Source organism: Platichthys flesus, chromosome 2, assembly GCF_949316205.1.
Source record: "Platichthys flesus chromosome 2, fPlaFle2.1, whole genome shotgun sequence".
Classification (NCBI taxonomy): Eukaryota; Metazoa; Chordata; class Actinopteri; order Pleuronectiformes; family Pleuronectidae; genus Platichthys; species Platichthys flesus.
This window is the reverse complement of record NC_084946.1, coordinates 26,302,881-26,325,469: the sequence shown is the minus strand read 5'-3', so window position 1 is coordinate 26,325,469 and position 22,589 is coordinate 26,302,881. Positions and strand designations below refer to the sequence as shown.

Genomic DNA, 22,589 nt, shown 5'->3' with positions numbered 1-22,589 from the left:
GGAGCAGGGGGGGGTTTCACCAGTAGAGGAAAAGCATTGTTCTCACCCAGCACCCCCACGTCAGTGCCGACGGACTCCACTACAAAGGCCGCGGGTTTACCCACAATGCCTCCCTCCAGGCCGGGACCCCAGGCCCGGATCTGCTGAGGCCCCGCCTCCTTCCCCACCGTCACGTCGAACGGACTGAAAACAAGAAAGAGAGAGAGAAGAACTGTCAGAGTGAGACAAATCACACAACCCTATGTGGTCATTCAGTATCTAACTGTGTGTATGTGTGCGTGTGTGTGTGTGTGTAAGGCCACACAGCATGAGCTCATCCTCAAGGCTGTCGACACACACACACACACACAACTGTAACTCAATATTCAGCAGTTAATGGCTGTTAATTGTATGCGTGTGTGAGTGCGTGTGTGAGCAGGATGTGTGTGATTGTGTCTGTTGTGATATATTGTTTTCGATATGGCACATGTTTCAGTGTCTATCTTTGTGTCATGAAGAACTCTCCAGCTTCTTTACAACTTAAATCTAACTTTAACCTGATCCTGAAAAATAAAACAGCTCGATGCAGAGTGTGTATGTGCTACTCTTTTATTTTGAAAAGCACTTTGAAAGTAAGCCTGAAAGGAGTGGTATAAATTATTGTTATTATAGAATGATCCATATTATTTGAAGACTCTGGATATGTCATGTTTAGTTATTGAGGAGAAACTGTATCTGAATCAGCTTCTGGTCTCATGTTTATTGTCGGTCTAATGTCCTAAAACAGATTTATTGTGTTTTGAAAAATGTGCACAAAAGACGCAGCATCATTAGAATTTTAACTTCCTTATAAAAAAGGTATTTTGGACTTTGTGAGCGTTCCCTTCATCTGGTGAGAGAGCAGTCGAGACTGGAGACCTGTTGGTGCCTGCTCATGGTTCTGGTCTGGATTCTGGACGAACCACAAACAAGCTACTCTTTAAATGTTTTTTTTAAAATACCTCACAAGATGAAGATGAGCCCTTTCAGCTCTGACATGTGGGGAACCCTGTCGTTAATGTCTGCACAACAAAACACACAATCTCCTCTTCAGACAAGTGACAAAGAAAACACGAGGCCCAGACTGAGTCTCCTCCTTCCCCTGAGGATCCACCCATTCACACCAGATGAGGTCATGTGCTGAGGTAATGCCTTAAACCACAAACACACACACACACACACACACACACAGAGTTTACAGCTCACCTCTTCGGGATGTGCTGACCCCCCCAGGTGATGGAGACGCTGTGCTTGCCAGGACTGTTGGGATAATACTCGTAGGAGAACACTCCGTCCTGACCTGAGATCTGCTTCACCGGCTCCTCCGTGCCTTCTGAAAATCACAAACAGTGTTAATAACAAATTAAATCCAATTTAAAAAGAGCGTTCTGACATTTAACACAGATCCACAGGACCGAGCCAACGAGAACCAACAAGGTTCAACTTAGGTTTAAAAAATAGAAAATAAAACATGATTGAACAGAAATGTTGTGAATTGTTTTAATATTGTTCGATTGCCAGTCTTAGAGACCACACCCCCACTCAAGGAGATGTCTGCCTGCTGCTGTTTACCAATACCAGGTGAAAATAATGATGAAGAACAATAAGAACCATCATCTTCATTATTTATTTATTTAAAACTAGTCACAAAGGGCCACAAAAAAAAAAGATTATAACTGAATAAACCATTAAAATGTTAGGAAGTCAAATAAACCCAGGAGAGTTTCTCCAGTAAAAGTGTGAGACAGGAAGTGAAAGAAGTCCCAGACGTCCTCAGACAGAGCTCCGGGGCTCAGACTGTAAACACCCTGTCCTCTTCAGTTTTCACTCAGCAGATAAAAGACCTCGGGCCCGAGAAGCTCGACCCAAACACCGGCTCATGTGGTGCTGAAGATAAACACATGGACCCGTGAGGGCGACCACGAGGAGCCTCAGTGGTCAGTGGCTTCTTGGGATTAATGACTGAGTGAGGTGAGGACTCCACGTTGTGTCTCTACAGAAACAGACTGAACTCACTGGGTCCTTTGACGACAGCCTTCAGGTCTCCACTGCCGGCCGTCCTGGTGTCCACCTTGAAGTCCCCGACCTGTTTCACCCTCAGGCCGGTCGGCTGGAGCCCCCGGCCTGTGGCCCTGCACGACCCCGGCATGCAGGCTGGACAAACCGGAGAGGGAACACATGGAGGAGTGGTTAGATGTTCTCTGATGATCTATATATATACACAACTAGAGGTGATGTGGCAGAGCTGAAAGGACTCACCGGGCCCCACGTCCACGCTGAAGGGGCTCTTGGGGACCCCCACCCCTCCAAAGGTCACGGTAACAGTGTGTGGTCCGGCCTGGTTGGGTTTGTAGGTGCAGCGGTACACACCGTCGCCCTTGTCCTCCATCATCACCTCCACACTGTTCTGGCGGCCCTGAGGGTCTCTGATCATGGCCGTGACGTCTCCTGTGCCGGCTCCTGCAGACGAGACGTGAAGAAAAGGAAACTCCATTCAACGACTCGGCTCTAACGAAGGAAGTTCTACTTTATGGGGAACGAGCAGGGGCATCGCCACAGGGGAGGCCAGGCATGCAATAACAGCTGAGAGGTGGCCCCCGGGGGACGGACCATTACGTGAGTCCACAACAACCCTGTGAGAAACATCTTGAGTTCTGTGATCAGCACCGGAGACGGCTGCACGGTCTGAACCGAGGCCTGCTCCACGGAGCTCCTGCCAGGAGCTTCGGAATGCTCCAGGTTTAGTTGATGACTACATCGTCTAAACGTCTGAGACGCAGATAGAAGATTGTAATTAAACTATAATTTATGTTTAGGTGCAGTTTACAGGTTCTTTATAATACTAATAATTAAACAATAGTTTTCAGTCTGGAGTGATGCGTCTGGTTCGTGGCTGACCTGCAGTGTAGATGTCAAAGTAGGTGGGTTTGTTCGCGACGATGCCCACAGGTTCGATTCCCGGCCCTTTGGCCGTGACCTTGGAGGCGTCGCCGAGCGCTTTGTCCACGCTCACCTCGAACGGGCTCTTGGGAATCTGCTGACCTGCAAACATCACCGTCACCTGGGAATCCAAAACGACAGCCACAGAGTCAGTGTGTAATCAACACGGAGATAAGATGAAGCCTTTTAAATCTCAACAACTTCATTCATAACTTTCATACCAACATCTGAGAATTGTTAAGAATTAGATTTTCAACAATTTAAAGTTTAGGTCCTAAAGTTATAAGGGAAAAATAGATTTTAAACTTTCGCTTGCTACGTTTTTTGATATTTTTTAAATTTGACAAACTCAGTGGAATTAACATTCTCAGAAACAACTGAGTCATGTTTAAAGAAACCGGAGTTCACCTTGTGAGCTCCCACCACCTGAGGAATGTAGGTGACGCTGAACGTCTTCTTGCCCTCGTTAGGCTCCGCCTTCAGCTGAGGAACAACACAGATGGATATTTTAGATCCGTGCGATCGTTCGACTTCGTTCTCTCTAAAGAAGTCGGATATGTTGAAGAGGAGGAGGAGGAGGAGGAGGAGGAGGAGGATGTGGTGTGTACCTCCTCTCTGGTGCCGTCTGGATGGTCCAGGTAGACGGTGACCTGTCCCTGACCGGCACTGAACGTGTCCACGGTGAACACAGCGGGACGCCTCACCCGGTTCCCCGTCGGCTCGATGCCTGCACAGCGAGAGAAGACTCACACGTTAATATCAATGATGTCAAAGACAGTTTGAGAATCACAGACATTATCACTGACCGTCGACTGAAACTGAAGAAGAAGAAAACACAGTTCAAATTGACCGACACTGATTTTCTTTACTTTGTCAATACGACTGTTGAGTGAATTGTTTTGTGGATTTTCAATTTTTTACATTAACCTTCATCTTTGTGTGTGTGTGTGTGTGTGTGTGTGTGTGTGTGTGTGTCCTGTTGAGTATATATATGGAGTCATTTCCAGGTATTTCCTCCTCATGCTAACAGTTCAATTTGTTGGACGACCTCACCAATCTTTGTCTGTTTGTGTGTCTGTGTGTGTGTGTGTGTATGTGTCTGTGTGTGAGATCGGAGTGCAAGCCATTGTTCAGCCGACCAGCCGCTCACTTCCTCTCATTGTCAGCCACACCAGTGTTTCCAGTGAACCCACAGTGAGAACAACAGGTCACAAACACAGAAGCTGCTGTTATTCAGAGAACAGACAGAGAACCTTTAAAACCAGAACCTAAATAACAACGTGTGAAACTTTAATGATGCATAAAAACCACACAACGTTAAAAAGGTTGATCGGATCTTTTGTTTGCTTTTGCTGCAAAGAAATGTGTTCATTTAGGATTTCATCTCATCTGATGGAGTTTTGTGTGTGTGTCTGTGTGTGTGTGTGTGTCTGTGTGTGTATACCTGGTCCGTAGGCTCGGGCCTTCTTGGGGTTGAGTTTGGGTTTGAGTGGAGCTCCAGTCTTCAGTTTGGCTTTGGGGAACTGAGACAGGTAGGTCATCACCGACTGCTCGTCTGCACCGGGGTCAATGATCTCCTCTGGGGTGATCACCTACACACACAGACACACACAGACACACACATCAAGCTCATGTAATCTGTGTTATGATGTGAAAGGATCGTTACAGTGAGATGAAGAGAGATTTATCTGAACACTTCAACAACACGGTGAGACTCACAAAACAAGGATAGTTCAAATAAAAGATGCACATGTCTTCCTTGTTTGTTTAAAACCTGGTGCCTACATCCCCCACAATGCAACTTGTCTGCTGATAGTGAGGTTGGAGATTCAGGTGAGTGGTGCTAGCAGCAGCCTGAAGCATGAAGGAGGAGCGAGCAGAGATAGCGAGCGGCCGTTTGTCTTAAACTCCAGATTCTGAAACTTAAATACATATTTACGAGGCTCTCTCCGGAGCCACAGAGGAGAGGTAATGTTTTCATCTGTGTTTGTTTGTTCCACCGTCACCAGGACTACACAAAAACTGCTCAACCAAATCCCCGTGGAGGGAGGGGGCGCGGCCGAGGGAAGAGCTCATTCAATGTTTTGTGCGGCTCAGGATCAGGGGGCGGAAGTCGGAATTTCTTTGTTCCACATTGCAAGATGGAGCAGGGGACTGATATCTGCGAAGGTGGAATCTGTGTCAAGTGAATTTAAGAGTGGTTTTATAAGCGGTTTGTTGGTTCATTCTAGTTTCACATGTGCACTAACGCTGCTGATTGTGTGTTAAATAAGTGTCTTTAGAAAGCAGACGCACAGTTGAAGTGCACTACACTATCAGAAGGATGTGGACGGCTGAACAATTCACCCGTGTGTGAAACATGAGCATCAGCCTCATTTATATTTTCAGACTTTCCAGCAGATTTTGAAACGAGGCTGAGTTTCTCCACCTCGGGGGCTCGTGGCTCAAGGTCGACGCTCCAGGGTTGAGGTCAGAGTTTTTCACGAAGCCAATTGGGTTGCTTCACACCAGACTGGGAAATCTGTTCCCTGTGGATGTGTAGCTTGGCGTACTGGGGCATTGTCATGTTGAAACAGGAAATGCCGATTAACAATCTGTCGACACAAAGTTGGCAGTGACACTGTTTCTTTCTGAAATATCAAGTTCTCTGCAGCGTTAGGATTTACTGTCAGTGGAACTAAGAAGCTCAGACCACCGCCAAAATAAATAAACTAACAACTATTAGTATTGGGAGTCGGGTGTCCACACACTTACACGTAGTTATCGACAATTATTTTGATACTATAGTGGATCCGCCTCCGTGACTCTACAGGCTGAAGTGACCCGGATGAACTGTGGAGGTGTGGCACGGGGGTCGAAAGGGGGGGGGGGGGGGGGGTGGGGGGACGTGGCTCTGGATCAGATCTGACCAACACTGGGTTCAGTCCGGGACACTGAACTCATCTCTCTGCTCATGTTGTCATGTTGTCAAGTTGTCATGTTGTGCGTCACTGGTTCAGGGTTTTCACAAGTGTAATATCGGTGAATTACAGGGACTGCATTTCCCAGATATGCTCTAAATTAACGTCAATAAAAAGAACCGTGAATCATCATTACTATGTTATGACATCCTCTGACGTTCTAACTGGTTTTCTCATTTCCACCTGGGGAAAACCATTTTTTGCATAACTCAGGATAAAACATTTCAGTGCCAGTTGCTTTTTCATTCTCTTGGACTCAAACGAGTAAAAACAAATTCAGGATCGGAGAGTTTCCTTTGTCGTGAAGAGTCAGGAAACTGAACGGTGCCTGTGTCCATGTATCGGTCTCCTGTGGTTTTCACAGGACGCGGCAGGTTCCGTCTTCATAGAGTTAAAAATGCTTTATTGTGAAAATCTATTATTGCAACAAGATCCTCAGAGGAAACAAACTTTAACCTCTAACCTCGAAAAAAGAAAACTGCCCTGGGATGACTGATCTCACTTGAGTGTTACACAATGATTACAGGTCACGAGAGTCAGAGGGAATCGAACCTGCGGGATGCCCAGCCACTCGTCAGCCAGCTGCATGGCTTCAGTGGCATTATTCACTGGTTTGACCGAATCCCAGGTTTCCCAGTCTGGACACAGACCTGCAAGAGATCACAGCAAAACACAACAATGTGAGAAAGAGCTGCACACAGACACACAACAGAGAGAGAGAGAGAGAGGCCTTCTGGGAAAACACTTTTCATATTTCTAACACTGAGATTAGCGTCTATGAAAGTTATTTTTTCAACCCCGTCCTTGTGTTTGTTGGTTCATTGGATTGTGAACAAGATAACACAAAAACTACTTGACGAATTATCAAGACACTTAGTGAAAGGATGCGGTACGGGTCTGGGAAGAGCCCATTTCATTTTGGTGCAGATACGGGGGGGGATGTGGGACGTGTCACACTGTGAGATGAGTCTCATCGGATCGACTCTCTACAAAAACTGAGCTTTAGAAACTTCAAAAGAAAGGATTTATCGTGAGTGATTAAAGATGGCTGCCGTACAACAAGTCTCCAGATGTCAACGACACACTGCTGCTTTCCCAGAGCTCAACTAAAATACAATACAGAAAACACACTCACACACAAACACACACAGACATCGACAAACACACACAGTGTACCTGGTGCACAGCTGTCCACCAGTGCTCCCAGTGCCTTGCCGTCTCTCCAGTCCCTGCTGAAGTTGCTGATGGGCAGATCTGGGACTTTGTTTTGGATCCAGCCGAGCAGACGCTGTTTAGGTGTCTTCGATTCTGCCTGAAAAACAACAGGACCAGTGCAGTCAGCACCAGTTGTGTTCCAGTTATACATTTCCAGTTGAATCCTTTCAGTTGATTCAAACGTTAGTCTTTCTGCAAAGCAACAAAAACTTTCCACGACACGTATATATACGGATGTCATGTGATCAACAGACGGGATGAAGATGGGCTGTTACCTCTTCATCCTCACCCTCCCACATAGGCATGGAGATGGAGTAGTGCAGGATCAGAGTCCAGATCAGACCCAGGATCAGCTTCAGATTCCCATCCACGATGGCTTTAGAGTCTGGAGGAGAGAAATGCAGAGACGTCAGATCAGCCGCTAAAAGTTGAACTGAATACTTCAATGTAAAAATGACACTTTGTGTTGGGGTTATTGTGCAAGAGGGGTTGTGGTTATTTCATCCAACATGGAATTAAAAGAAATAGAAATATATTTGAACACAGAATGTTCTAAATTATAGACACTTATAAGTAGAGCAGATGAAAAAGGGTAGTTGGTTATTCATGTTTTCTGATTTAACTGCTGACGTCCATGATTACACAACAAGCAGCTTTAATCTGTTCTGGACCAACACGTCGACACAATGACACCTCAGTTCAGACGGGGATGAGAAGTTGTGTAACGCTGACAGAGCCCGACCTGTGAAACACAATTACCTGAACACAAGCCAGAGACAAACCCATTTAAAACAGAGCAGAACAGAGAGAGAGAGAGAGAGAGCTGCCTCTCACTCATCAGACCACACTGTACCAGCTGGTACACACACACACAGACACACACCAGCTAATCTCTAGCTGCAGCACACACAGTTCAGAGTCAAGCAGACAAAACATTCCTCTTGTTTTCAATTCACGTGTCCACTCTCTCTCCCCTAACAACAACAACAACTTCTTCTTCTTCTTTAACATTTAAGAAATCAAACTATCGAGGCAGCGGTGACACAAGGACACAGAGGAGTCTAAACATTTGTCTAATAAACTCCAGAGCAACTCAAACAAACCCAGAGTAAACTTCTTAACTTCTGATTGGTGTTTATTGTTAACGTGTAAAGTGAGTCTCTACTTTCTTATGCAACTGTTCTGCTGTGAGGGAACTTGCAACACAGTGAATTTCTCAGTGTTCATCAGAAATGAAGCGTGTCCCCACAGCAGTGCACCTGAGGAAGACTCTGCACCGTCAGCAGCCGACGTGTTCCAGCAGCTCAGGGTGAGGTGGAGCGTGGGGAGGCGGCTGCCTCACCCATGGGTGACACAACCCTGTAATGACTGTGTGTGTGAGTGTGTGTATGTGGGTGTGTGTGTGGGAGTTAAGGTTGTACTGTAGAGGGCAGGTTGCGACATCAAACTTTCCTAAATCTGTCTATCTCTCTGCCAGATTCAAAACACTCATTTATCTCTTTTCTCTCTCAATCCAGTGCAGCTTTTCTCCTCTTGTGCTTCCTCTCACTCTCTCCCTGTCTCCCTCTCTCCCTCTCTCACTCTCTCACTCTCTCACTCTTCAGCCGTTTGTTTTTTACATGTCATGTCACTCTGATCTCTGTGGCTTCCCCTCTCTCTCTCTCTCTCTCTCTTCCCCTCTTTTTTCCACACAGCCATATTCCTTCCCTCCTTTCCATTTTGCTGTTTTTCTGCCCCACCTGTGTGTGTGTGTGTGTGTGTGTGTGTGTGAGTGTGTGTGTGTCACCACCAGCAAACATCCTGTCAGCGAGCTGCACTCGACAATGACCTTTACCCTGTGCACACACACCCCCCCCACACAGCACCACCCACGGCTGAGTGCACTCCCTCATTCAGCTGAGCACTCACTGATCACTCTGAATGAGACACTTTCTTTCCTGAGACCAGGTGAAGAACTAAGAAACCCTTAAAGTCATGACATCATTGTGTAGTTAGTGTCTGAGCGGAGGATTAAAGTCGTACTTTCTTCTGAACTGGTGCTTTTGTGACTTAAAGCCACCGTTCCCTCACAAACCTCTGATGCTGTTTCCCAACCGGATTCTTTTGTGCTGTGACGACAGGAAACAAGCACATGTTTTTAAAAAGGTTGAATAATATGAAACACAATATGTTTGTTGTACAGGATTTATTAACCTGCTGTTTTTAAACCGAGCCAGTTCATTAATCCAGAGTCAGATCGGTTCCAAATCCATTCTGCAGCTAAACAACCAGCTCAGACATAAGAGTCTGAGCTGGTTGTTTACTAAATTTTGTGTGAAATTTATAGATTTTTTACATTACATTTCATTATTATAAGAATATTCAATTCTTTATATTCGAAAAACATCCTCACTTCACTTTTGTGCTTAAATGTTTGCACTGTTCTGAAATATTTGTATCAACTGTTTGATATGAAACACTTGAAATGTTTTAACCTTAAATCTAAACTTTAAACTTAAAGTAATAACTTTTTGCCTTCAAACTGAGTGTGTGTGTGCATGTGTGTGTGTGTCCTCGCCGACATAGTTTTGTGAGTAACGAGGCTATTGCCATGGTAGCTTATTGTTTAACAAAAGAAGAGGGACAGAGAGGGCGACGGGGGGGGGGGGAATAAATAAATACAGTGAATCAAAACACTGATAGACAGAAAACTAAAGTGTATTGCAAATAAGTGTATGTGTGTGTGTGTGTGTGTGTGTGTGTGAGAGGTTTAAAGAGCTCTGATAATCTGCTGCATTGTTTCCTGAGCGTCTGAGTTGTGAGTCGCTCCGTCCTCCTCATGTGACTCTCAGCTCTCACACCTGAAACAGACTTCTTCAAACCTTCAGCTCACGCTCTACACACAGATCCATGAGAAGAAGCTGATGTCACCTTCTGGGTTTGTTCTCTAAAGAAACACAAATACTGCCGGTTGGATGCACACACACACACGCACACACACACAAACGCACACACACCTGGGAAGGTAGTGCCCAACGCTATTCAACCATATCCTTCGCAGCTTCAAGGAGCTGACTGGTCTTGTTCGACCCAGTGGTGCCAGTGGGAGGAATTTACCTGATCCCACCAAGAACAAACAAACTCGCCCACTTGTGAAACTGGTCTTTGGAGCTGTGGTTTTCAGAGACTGGAGGAAGATGATGATGATGATTGTAGCATAAACATATTTACCCAAGTACATCAGAGCTACTCCAGGAATATTCTAATGTCTTTAAAAGCATATGAATTATTTAAAACTCAGCATAAATGAAAGACATGAAAATATGAATATAACAGATTTCCATGACTATTCCAAAACTTTTGGGATATTATTTTTTCCATGGCTTTTTTTCCAGGCCTGGAAAAAAAACATTTAAAAACTCCATGACTTTTCCAGGTCTCTCCATGACCGTAGGAAACCTGTCAGAGAATCCTGAAGCCTTCAGGTGAAGACTTTCTTTATTGAACTCTGATTTCATGAAAGTCTGCATGAGTGCATGCCCCCCCCGCCCTCTCAGCTCTTTCATTCAGAGATTTATCCGCCAACAAACCCATTCACAACTGCCCCCCCCCCCCTCGTTGTATAATCTGCCTGCGTCAGACGTCTCGGCCGATACCTGTGGATGTGTTGACCCGTCACTATGGTGATGCAACAACATCCAGACAACAAGGACGCGAAATGGAGACGTGGGAGGGGGGGGGGGGGGGGGGGGAATGGAGCAGAAACAGAAAGTGAGGGGGAGTGAGATAAAGTGTGTGTGGGAGTGTGTGTAAAGGTGAATGAGGGAGGGAACAGAATGTGGTTCTTATCAGCGGGGCCACACCTTCACTGGAACAGGAAGTTAGAGAACGAGCCGAAACCAGTGACCTGCAGCAGAGTGGTCGCCAACAGTCAGGATAATAACCAACTGGTAAAAGACCTGTCCAGTGGGTCAGTCCATATAATAATATATATATATATATATATATATATATATATATATATATATATATATATATATATATATATATCAGTTTGTTCTATCCACTCCAACAGCACAGACCCATTCATGTATCTGTATCTGCAATGTTCTACCCATGTATATGTGTTTTATGTATGTATGTCGGTTAAGTGTATAAGCTACTGGATGACCAAAATTTCCCACAGGATTAATTAAGTATCCATCTATCTATCTATCTGCAAAGACAAAAAAACGTCTGATGCTTATACTTTCAGATTCAAACATCAGGCTTCATCTAAACCAAACCCCTTGAAACTCCAAGAGGGAAACTTTCTCCGCGTGTCCAGCTGCAGATCTGTGATAAGGGAGGGGCAGGTTGGTGGTGCAAATCCAGGAACATCACCTCATCTAAGGTTTTGTCTCCGTGATCGACACAGCCCACGAAGACCGGCTCGTAGGCCGCGTCCTCCAAAAGGACGTGTCCCCTGAACTGAGACGCACCTCATGTGACGTCATGTGTTGACATCACTCCTTCCACATGATCATATATTACAGTATTTCTCCGTCTACATGAGCTTCAGTTTGTTGTGTTTATCGTCCGGGAAATATGAATGTATTAAACAATGCATGACATCTTTTTCTCACTTCTTCATGACTTCACTTATCAAGTGACATCTTGCAACCCTCTCTTATCTGTGGGGATATTTGAGAAAATGTCTGTCGGACCTTGATCTTAATATTTAACTGAATAGCTTCAGAAGTTTATCATTTAAAGATAACCTACCGAGGAACATTCTCACCAAGCCCACGCCTTGTTGAGTTCATTTGCATTTACACACACACACACACACACGCACACACACGCACACAACCAGTAAATAAATAAAATACACACACGTTGAGTCCATTCAGACATTTACATACATTTCGAAGCCTTTTAGCTCCACCAGGCTCACACCCTGTCTACAGGTGAGATCACTTCTGTGTGAGGTCACTGTAGTTCACTCTCTCTCCCCCTGTCTCTCGCCCACTGCTGTCTCACTTGAAACAGCTGTTACTTCTCATGACGACTGGATCCGTCTCACAAACACACGTTCAGCTTCCAACCCGACAATTTAGTGCTGAACAGAACAGTTGACGCCTGAGGCAGCTCGTCGCAGTGATGTCAGCGAGAGAGAGAGAGACACAGGCCACGCCCTCCCTCCCCCCCCCGCAGAAAGCCTTCAGTATCACACAGGAGAGCGAGGACACCATAAATCCATCACAGCTATTATTTGATTTTTAATAACCACGATGATGACATCCTCTAATTTTTAAATACTTGAACCCAGGATCCAAAGTTGTGTTATTGTTTCAAAATGGAAAACTCAGCACAGGAGGTACCTGCAGTGGTGAACAACAGGATGTGTGAGTGTGTGTCTGTGTGTGTAGGTTTGACCCACAGTAGGGTACACGCTCAAATTCCACAACAGTGAGATCATTACCTCCCCCCCCAATTCATCACACACACACAAACACACTTCACCACCCCCTGCCATCTGAGGACTGATGGATGGTGGCAAAGAAAAGCCACAAAAGCCAAACGCACACAAACCCAGTCGTCAGTTTGTGTCCCTGCACGTTCAACAATATTTATTGAGGACCATAGTCATCATCACAAACCAGAGCCTTCGTCCCAGAGTCTTCTTCAGCCATAAACCAGAACAGTTGTGTTGTTAACTTAGCCCCACAATCATTTTTAAGGCCGTAAAGTTGTGTCTGTAAATCTCTCTGACACAAGTTCCCCTGCAGCCTTCTACCAGTTAACCTGGGTTCAACCAGTGTGTGTGAGACATGGGGAGGACGGGGGGGAACGTCTCTGAATGGGAGACGATGTGCTGGTTTTGATGGTTTAGCTTCAGCATGGATTGGGAAACAAGACCCCACCTTTGATAGAGGGAGTTCAAACTTCTCATGGATGTACACGTGAATGTGATGATTGTTAAAAAACTCCAGATCTGCTGACTCTACGTTTGAGGCACCAGGCGGCGTTTTGAGCCATGTAGATAAAAGTGATTTTAAAACCAACATTAAGAGATTTCATCACAGAGTTGTCATATAATCTGGTTTTCATCTTACAAAACATTTAAATGTGGAGTTTGGTTTAAATTTGAAATTGATTCAAAAGTTCTGTCGCAGTCATTACGGACAGATTTACTTTCCTTTCACATTTTCTCGGATTGAAGAAACTCAATTCATCGCTTCTGCCCCTAAGAGGTCAAGTGATCATAAAGAAACGACTGAAGTTAAAAGCTACAAATAAATCTAGACTCTGTGGATCGTGCTGACAACCCGATTATGTGTGAGACGTTTCCAAATAAAGGGATCCACAAACTCCTGAGGTCTAGGACTGGAACCTTCTCCAGAGAAGCCGGGAGTCTTCCCCCCCCCCGAGCATCGCGGTGAACTCCCAAACCGTGACATCACCGCATGATGCAGCGCTGTAGTGACTCTGCCGCTTAATAAGAGTCACATGAGTCACGCAGCTGAGAGATCCAGATTACAGACAAAGAGAGGGAGGCTTTTAATGTCCTCGGTTTGGTTCACGAGGGCGAGCGAGAGGCAGAGGCTTTGTCATTCTGTCTCTCTCTCTCTCTCTCTCTCTCTCTTTAATCTGGTCACTGGCCGCACTCAAACAGCTGCGGATACGAAGAAAGAGAGAGATGAAGAGAGAGAGAGAGAGAGAGAGAGAGAGAGAGATCAAAGGAGTGAGAAACTCGCTCTCATGTCTCTCAGAGTCATTCATGAGGAAATCAAAGAAGTGAATGAACCCAGAGAAAAACACTTTTCAAAGAATGGAGCTGGAAGACGTCCAGTGTTGGTTTAAGAGGTGAATCTGGAGAGACTCTTCAGGAACCACCGGGAGGACGTCAGGCCCGGGACTCCGCTCATTAGAGGAGGTCTACAGATCCAGTCAGAGCCAGAGCTACCGTAGTTACCGAATTTTTTGATCCTGAATTGAATGGTTCTTAAAAACAGCCATTATCGATTCAGTCAACAGCAAAATAACGAGTGTGGAAGGTGTTTTCAGTAATTAACTCCAGAGGATGTCTGCGAATCGGATCCAGACTCTCTCTGGAGGTTACACTGCACACAGCAGGAGATTCAGGTGAGAGGGGGGGGGGGGGGGACCAGGCAGCAGCAGGGTGTGACATAAACACATCAACAGTTTGGTCTACGTCCATATTTTAAATAATCAATATCTTTATCTCAGACGCCAGCATCGCACAGTTCACAATAAAATCAACAGAAGAAACAAGACGACTTGTGAACCACAAGAGCCGAGACGCCAGCACAGTGGTGCCCTGTCATTAACACACACACACACACACACACACACACACACATCTGGCAATACATCTGCATCAGCATAAACAGGACACACACTGACAAACACACCGCAGCGTTTGGCCTTGAATGACCTCACCCTGTCGGTTCCCAGGCTATGATGTCATCAGAGCCCAGACCAGCCATGTGGTGAGGAAGAGGAGGAGGAGGGTGGAGAGAGGAGAGAAGGAAATGATGGAGAGAAAAGAAAGGAAGTTATGAGAGAGCACAAGACAAAAGAAAGGAGAATTTACCGACGTGTCAAAAAACGATAAATATGCAATTAGCAAAAGAGAGAAAAAGTCAAAGAAATGTTCAAACCCTGTTTCTACATGGAACCTGGGGGGGGGGGGGGGGGGGGGGGGGGGGTCAAGATAAACCAGTTTTAACTGGGAAAACATTCTAATAATCCTGCAGCCATTTGACTTCATTAAACGAAAGTAGAGAAACGAGATGAGAAGGAAACTGGAAGAAAACTCAATAAAAAAAAAGGCAAGAAAAACTATTTCTTATTATTTATGTTTATACTTTCATCTATACCTCATTTTTTATGCAAACGCATTGGAGGAGGAGGTGGAGACCATAGATAGAGATGAAGATGGAGATATAGACATTCATCATGATTCCAAATGTGCCATAATGTTGCTCTGTACCGGCTGGATGGGTAAATATTAAATAGTTTGCAAACAGAAATAATAAATTCTAATATTCAAATCTGCTCTGCCCCGAAGGCAGAGATTACCGAGTTGAACTCGAGAACTTTCTGACTGAGCTAATAAGAATGGAAAAAGTTTTTATTCTCAGTGAGACAGAAAAAGATAAACTGGACGGAAAAGAGAAAAGAAGAGAGAGAAGGAAAAGAAGATGAAAAGAGAAGAGGAAGTAAATAGAAGCAGAGCGAAGGAGAGGAGCAGAGTTTGAGATGTTTGTAGCTGAGCCAGACTGCAGGAGGTTCACCACCACTGTGACCATCACAATCCTCAGTGAACCACTGGAACCACAAACACACACACAGAGAGACACACACTTCCTAACACGTGTGTGTGTGTGTGTTTAAAAGAGAAAGAACAGAGAGAGAGACCGTCTCATACTGTCATCTCCCCGTCAGACTGATCATTAAACTAATATTTAGTGACTGTCCTGAACTCAGCATCATATTTGTGTGCGTGTGTGATTGTGTGTGTGTGTTTGTGTGTGAGATGTTACATCCCCACACAACAAAGGCGCCTCTGTGCAGGATAACAATGAAACCAGCGACATGATGACAACAGTCCAGCTTCATAAAGACTTGGGCGTCTGCTGTGAGACAACAGGATGTGATGAGGACAAAAGGACAGGTGTGTGTGTGTGTTTGTGTGTTTGTGTGTTTGCATTGTACATTCAGTTTTTTTCATTCAGTGCATCTTACTCCAGTTTGAGCGTCCTGTCCCTTTAAGAGCTCATATCTGATTTCTATCATTGGTTCGTTGTTATTTGGATCATAATGGATAACAGGGCCGTAACCAACAATGATGCTTATTGGTGATTTTCTCGCCGCACTGAAAATGATTGAAAACAAAACAAACATGTTTACACTTAACTGTTGTTTACATCGATTTGACTCTGAATGAAACAGACGGTGAAACACGACTTCCTGTTATGAACGTTTGTCAAAGTGGATTTTAATGCAACACTTTGTTGCTTTTAACTTCTTGTTGGACAAACCTACAGGAGCTGCTGTTTTTAGACCTGAGAGCAACAATGGAGCTTTCTGTCTGTGTGTGTGTCTGTGTGTGTATATGTGAGTGTTAGTGAGAGTGTGTGTGTAAATCAATATCCTTGCCTCTCTCATGTTACCTTTTCTGCAGCAACACAGAGGCTCAGTGTGCGTGTATGTGTGTGTGTTTTACAGTTCACTCACACCTGAGTGGGACTGTGGGCCGAGCCCCCTGAGCTACGATTTCCAATGCGTCTCCTTGACGTGCACCGTGCACGTGAATGGTTCTGTGACACGAGTTCTCAGGTGTGTGAGTACGAACAGAGACAGGATCTGATTTGAGGCTCACGCTCGATGGAGGTTGGGATTAGTCGCCTGACATCAGAGCTTGTTTTAATAACAGAAAAATGGGGAAGATAAAATAAAAAAATTCTAGCGCCATTTAACAACAAGTGTTCACACGCTCCAAACCCTGATTTCCACAATAAGCTCGAGTTACAGGATCACTTTGATAGTTTGGTTTTAACAAATAGGTCGATTTTACAGCAGCTACGCAAAATACACTTTGCGCGAGCACGAGTTCTGCTTCTTCAAGTTTGAGCTGCAGCCTGAGAACAGTTTTCTCATCTCTGATTTCTAAAACCAACAAAAATTAGATTTTTGTTCCAACAACACAAGTTATGATTCTTTAATCTGAAATCCTTCCTTCAAAACAAAAGAATCACAAACACAGCTCCCCTGGACGGTTCAGTGACTTATATTTTATAAATGTTATTCACCTTTCTGCAAGTGACGTGAGTAGTGATTAGTTCTGATCACTAGATCTGGTTCCGATTAGTGACCTGGTTCTGATTAGTGACCTGGTTCTGATTAGTGACCTGGTTCTGATTAGTGACCTGGTTCTGATTGGTAAACACTGATAATCTCCAGAGGCAGTAAACAAGAACCCAAATCAGAGAATCTGGACTTTGAAACCACTTCATCTTTAGACCAGTCGACACTTTCACAACAACAACGTGTGCAGTAACAACACAAACCATGAGGGCAAAGGTCACAAATATTAAAGCAGCTTCTGGAGGAGTGACACTAACAGATAGAATCATGATGGTGAGAGAACAGGCCCGATGCAAACACTGCTGCCACCTGTGAGTTATGGACATGGGAGACCTTTGCATGTCATTGGACATTACAGTGTTTACTGGCTTGCAGGACCTGAACTGTGTGTCCCGTCTGTCCTCTGGTCTCTCCTCCATCTCACGGGACCTGAACGCACCACAGGGCCGCGCCGGGTCATTGAGGTCACGTGACACTTCTCCTTCAAATCGACCACACCCTCACAGTCAACTCCAGCCAATCACTGACTATATTTACTGAGGTTGGCCTGACAACAGGTGGAATGTACCTCATTCCCTGCTGACCTTGGGACACTGTTCTCCCTCTATGAGTGTGTGTGTGTGTGTGTGTGTGTGTGTGTATGAAATAGTGTGTGTGTGTGTGTGTGTCTTCCTCAATACCAATCATTCTTTGTTGTGGTGAAAGTGAAAAACAATGTTTCAAATCAGTTTCAGCTGAATCATGTGCTACATTTGAATATCTTGAGTTTGTCAGTGTCTTCAGTTCTAAACTCTGACCCAGGATCTGAGTCGGACCAAATCCTGCCCCATGTAATCAGGTCAGATTTAAAAAAAAACAGAAATACCTCCCTGCAGTTTTCTGCCTCCAATAATCAGACCAGTTTCAGTCTACAGACTTGGTTTGTCATACGAGTTCCCTGTGACCTTTGAACTCTGACATTTTAAAAGAAATTCCCTAAGGAGAGACTTGAGATATCATGAACGTGCCCTTGACCTTTGACCTCCCAAATCTAAATCAATGAATCCAACGGGTCTACTTGAACATTTGTGCCAAATGGGAAAGGAGTCTCACTCGCGTTCTTCAGATAATGTGTTCACAAGTGTCACAGTGATCTTGACCTTTGACCTCCAAATTCAGTTCATCCTCAAGTCTAATGAAGTGCACTGAAACAGATACGTTTATCAAACAGTCACTTCACTGAAAATCTGGAATTTCTTTCTTCTAAATGAGTCATGTCACAAAAACACAGCCTGGAGGCACCACGCTGGTTAACTGTGTGTGAGAGTGTGGTGTGTGTGTGAGAGTGTGTGCGTGTGTGTGTCTGTGTGTGTGTGTGTGTCTGTGTTTGGTAGGAGAGAGAGAATGAGGTCAACTACCTGACTGAGGTCCCCACTGAAAGCTACAGATCCCGTCGGGCCTGTTCATTCCGTTTTCACCCGAGTCCACACACACACACACACACACACACACACACACACACACACACACACACACACACACACAGAGACACACAGACACACAGACACACACAGATGTGGGCCGGCCACACGAGAGAACACTTCCATTCATTTCAAACTGTTTTACACTTGAGAATTAAAGATTTTAAAAAAAGAACGGCTCGTTGTTTACCACTTTGTTTTTCTGAAAGCCTCACAGCTTGCTCCAGCGGATCTGTCTAATTGCTGGTGTCCTTATTTACACATCCAGCAGATGCGGGGGGGGGGGGGGGGGGCATTATCGTGTCCGTGTGAATCACTTGTAGTTCTGTTTTTGTTCTGTCGAGCATCTAAATGTTCCACGATGTTCACCAGCTGCTCTCCGACTCTGTGTGTGTTTGTCTGTGTGTGTGTGTGTGTGTGTGTGTGTGTGTGTGTGTGTGTTTTGTGTGTAAGAACAGGTAACGGACGAGGAGCATCATCTTAAAAAGTCTGATAAACATCACCTGCTGCTGCTGAATCAACATTGTAGGAACTTGTTGAATAGAATAAGCTTCATTTATATGTACAGCTTGAGTTTAATCATCTTTGCTGCCACAGACTTTCATCAGTATACGTTTAATACAATATAACTTTTATCATATTTCAGCTCTTAACTTTAAATTCTATGGCAAATTTACTGAGTTGCAGATAAGCACTAATGAACCCACAGTGATTCATCAGTCCAGCATCGAACACAGTTAACAAACAGAGTTAAATATCCACCGGATGAAGAGCTTGAAGCGTTTAGCAGCAGAAGAGCCACATATTCAACTCTGGAGATGTTAGAGACCAAACTTTAGCTAAAAAGGGAAATAGAACTGGACTTTTTGATCCTCAGGTGGAGACACACCTCTCCAGGGTCTCCGTGTCGGCTGGTTTGTGTAAAACTTCACACATTAAAAAACGTGTCATCACTGGTGAGTTTACAGCAGCCAGGAATTCATCTGAATGTGTTCGGATTGATTCACCGACAAATCATTTCAGTGCGAGGCATTCTTCAAACCTCCTTGAAACCTCCCGGAGCCACGATGCAACACACCTGCCTGAACAAGCGGACAGCCAACACCCTCTTTAAGCAACACTTGTGTACACACACACACACACACACCCCCCCAACACACACACACCATAAATGAACAGATTTCCTCTTTAAAGTCAAACATCAAAGGACCAAACCAGTGAGTCATCAGGTTTGAGACGTTCACTTCACCATCAGCTCACATCTTAGAAAAAAGATTCAGTTAAGTTAAAATCATTCAAATGTGGATTTTAAGGAACATTTAACAAACCATTAAAAATCACATTTTCGTAAAGTACTAGTAAAATAATGGAATTTGTATTCAGCAGTCTGTTCTGCAGAGATGGAATTATTAACAACGGTTATTATACTTATATTAATCTACTAACATTAAAGTTTATTATCAATAATAGATCATATTTCTGTATACTTCTCACCCATCTTTCCTTTTGAGGTGTTTTTGTAGCGTTTGTGCGAACACACTTTTCTACACATTGGGGCTTTACACAATCGGACAGAAACAAACATAAATGTGAAGGAGGAACAATTTTTTTTTAATTGTTTTAATTACTTTGACACATAACTCTGTGGGATCTGTGAGACGGGGCGAGTGAATCCGGTGTTTACACAACACGTGGGTTAAACGTTGAGGTAGACAACCTGCCCCCCCAACACGGCAGAGCGTTGGGGAACTGATGGAAATTAACGGGAACAGCAGAGAAGAGCCTGAAGATAAACAGACTGCAGAATAAGTATCAAAACATTCAACACGAAACTGGAGACGTGCTGAAATTATTCCTGTGTGCTGTGGACAAAAGTCCAGGGGCCTCACACGAGGGGCCCCGCACCACAGCCTCCCATTAACACACGAGGGTAATTGAAAAGGAGGCACCGGGTTCCACTGCTCTGTCTGCAAACAGCTCCTTCCCACGCTCCCCCCCCCCCCCCCCCCCCCCGTCATGCAGGTGAGGCATCTGACAGACGGACGTTACACTGGATCCCACCCAGTTTGTCCACACCGCTGACTCACTGTGGTTTCTTACTGGTGCACAGATAAAGTCACAACACGTTACTTATCTGAGAAGTTCATATCACCTGGATTAAAGAGAGACGCCCACCGACAGGCCCACCGACAGGCCCACCGACAGGCCCACCGACAGGCCCACCGACAGGCCCACCGACAGGCCCACCGACAGGCCCACCGACAGGCCCACCGACAGGCCCACCGACAGGCCCACCGACAGGCCCACCGACAGACACTGATGTTATTAGAGCCAGAGAACATTAGCAGCCGATCAGGTTTCTAACGACTGACTAATGTTTTATTTCAGCTCTAGTTATTACTATAAAAATACTTTTCTCTCGACCTCGTTGGCTCACCTCTGAAAACTAAAACATGACAAGCTCTGCCTCATTGTGTGTGTGTGCGTTAGTGTGTGTGAGTGTGTGTCTGTGCGTGTGTCCCACCCAGCCAGTCATTTCCTCTGTTCTGTGGAAAATCAAACCTCCTCGGTTTTACATCACCGAGCACATTTGGACCTCGACTCGCTCCCATCACCCGTCAGCGCTTCACACTTTCACACTTTCCTCAGACGCGTCTCACATCAGGTAGAAAAGCTCCCGTCGACTCCAGGAGAACTTTCTCATTACAGACGTCTGGATTTCAACTGACCCCCGGTGCCGACAGACTCAGACAAAAACAAGCGGCTCCGCTCGTGAGCTCAGTTCAGCTGTGGAAACACACCGAGGATTATTCAGGATCCGTCCCAATAACCACACGTGTGGAACTCACAAGTAATAAAGTGCACGTGTGACGTCTCTCTGGTGACGTCCGAGTGCCCGTTAAGAGCAGCCACACGTGGACGCTACTCAGAGGTCACCGGGTCACACCGAGAGGAAACACATCCTGCTCATGTTTCTGTTCACGTGGAGATGTTGGAAGCAGCTTCTCCGGGTGTCTCTACCTCTAAGACTCCTCCCACAACAACCACCTTCTCGCTCTTATTACAGATTTAGCCAAAAACCTCGAATGGACTTGAAACACCTGGAGAGAGCATCACGTCGGTTACGAGGTCTTGACCCCGGTCGTCCACCGTCTTCACCGGAAGTGGCAAATTCGTACTCGGTTGCAACATAAGGGTTTTATCAGGGGGGCGTGTCAAAATGGGGGGGGGGGGGGTCAAGATGTCGTGTAAATATGAGCCAGACGACTGACGAGTTGATTCAGGAGCGTCTGTGTTTTCTGCAGAGGAGAGGACGTCCTTCTACCACCGATCTTTAACTGTGCAGAACTTTTACATTCACCAGTTACACACTCGAGGACAGAGACACTGCAAAAAACATTGTGCGTCTCTTTAACATGTTGTCGCTCCTCCTCTTTGTGCCGAGTCAATTCACAGTTTGACTTTCTAGAGGCTGAAGACAGTGGACAGCGGTTGAGACGTTCGACCCGTTGTCCACATAGCTCAACGAATCGGTGTATTCTTACCAAACTGAGAGCAGCCGGCCCTGGTGGATTGTGGGATACGTGTGGCTCTGAACGCAGCTTTGAAGTGGTGTTTGGAGAAGTGTGCATTCAGTGTGCGCTCGGGCATGTTTCTGATGTGGGACGCACATGGACGCACTCAAGGCGGCGAGGGACAGCGCCTTCATGACAGTTTACGTTCTGGTCTGACTCTGAATTTGAGCCGAATGACTGTGAAGACGAGGATGTGTCTAAGGAAACCACACACACACACACTCACAGACACACACACACACACTCCTGTCCGCAGGTCTGACCACAGATATGAGATGAGGTCACTAATATTGGCCTGAGATGTTTCTTATAAAAAACTCTGTGTGTCTGTCCGTGTGTGTGTCTGTCCGTGTGTGTGTGTCTGTGTTTGTGTGTGTCTGTCTTGTCTCTTATATAACAATCTATAACCATTCAACCATTCAACCGAGTTTAATTCTGGACTCTGATTGGCTCTGGTCAGGTGAAGGCGGAGATTTGATGATAGGAGCAAGTTCAAGAGCCACGGCTTAAAATGTTCTTTCAACGCAGAACTTACTTTACACGATTGTGTTTAATCATAATTGTGA

General features: G+C 45.2%; 1 protein-coding gene across 2 annotated transcripts in view; it reads right to left on the bottom strand.

Moving 5' to 3' along the window:
• The window catches only part of flnbl (filamin B, like), a 46,856-nt gene that overhangs the window by 22,308 nt on the left and 1,959 nt on the right, over positions 1–22,589 (bottom strand). For both annotated transcript variants that reach the window (XM_062408972.1, XM_062408980.1), the window contains exons 2-12: positions 7,409–7,518; positions 7,095–7,230; positions 6,471–6,568; positions 4,403–4,550; positions 3,567–3,685; positions 3,367–3,441; positions 2,917–3,079; positions 2,278–2,478; positions 2,035–2,172; positions 1,225–1,351; positions 47–183 (exon numbers count right to left, since the gene is read on the bottom strand). In XM_062408972.1, coding sequence (XP_062264956.1) covers positions 47–183; positions 1,225–1,351; positions 2,035–2,172; positions 2,278–2,478; positions 2,917–3,079; positions 3,367–3,441; positions 3,567–3,685; positions 4,403–4,550; positions 6,471–6,568; positions 7,095–7,230; positions 7,409–7,518 — 1,452 coding nt within the window. The remainder of the gene's footprint in view (positions 1–46; positions 184–1,224; positions 1,352–2,034; positions 2,173–2,277; positions 2,479–2,916; positions 3,080–3,366; positions 3,442–3,566; positions 3,686–4,402; positions 4,551–6,470; positions 6,569–7,094; positions 7,231–7,408; positions 7,519–22,589) is intronic.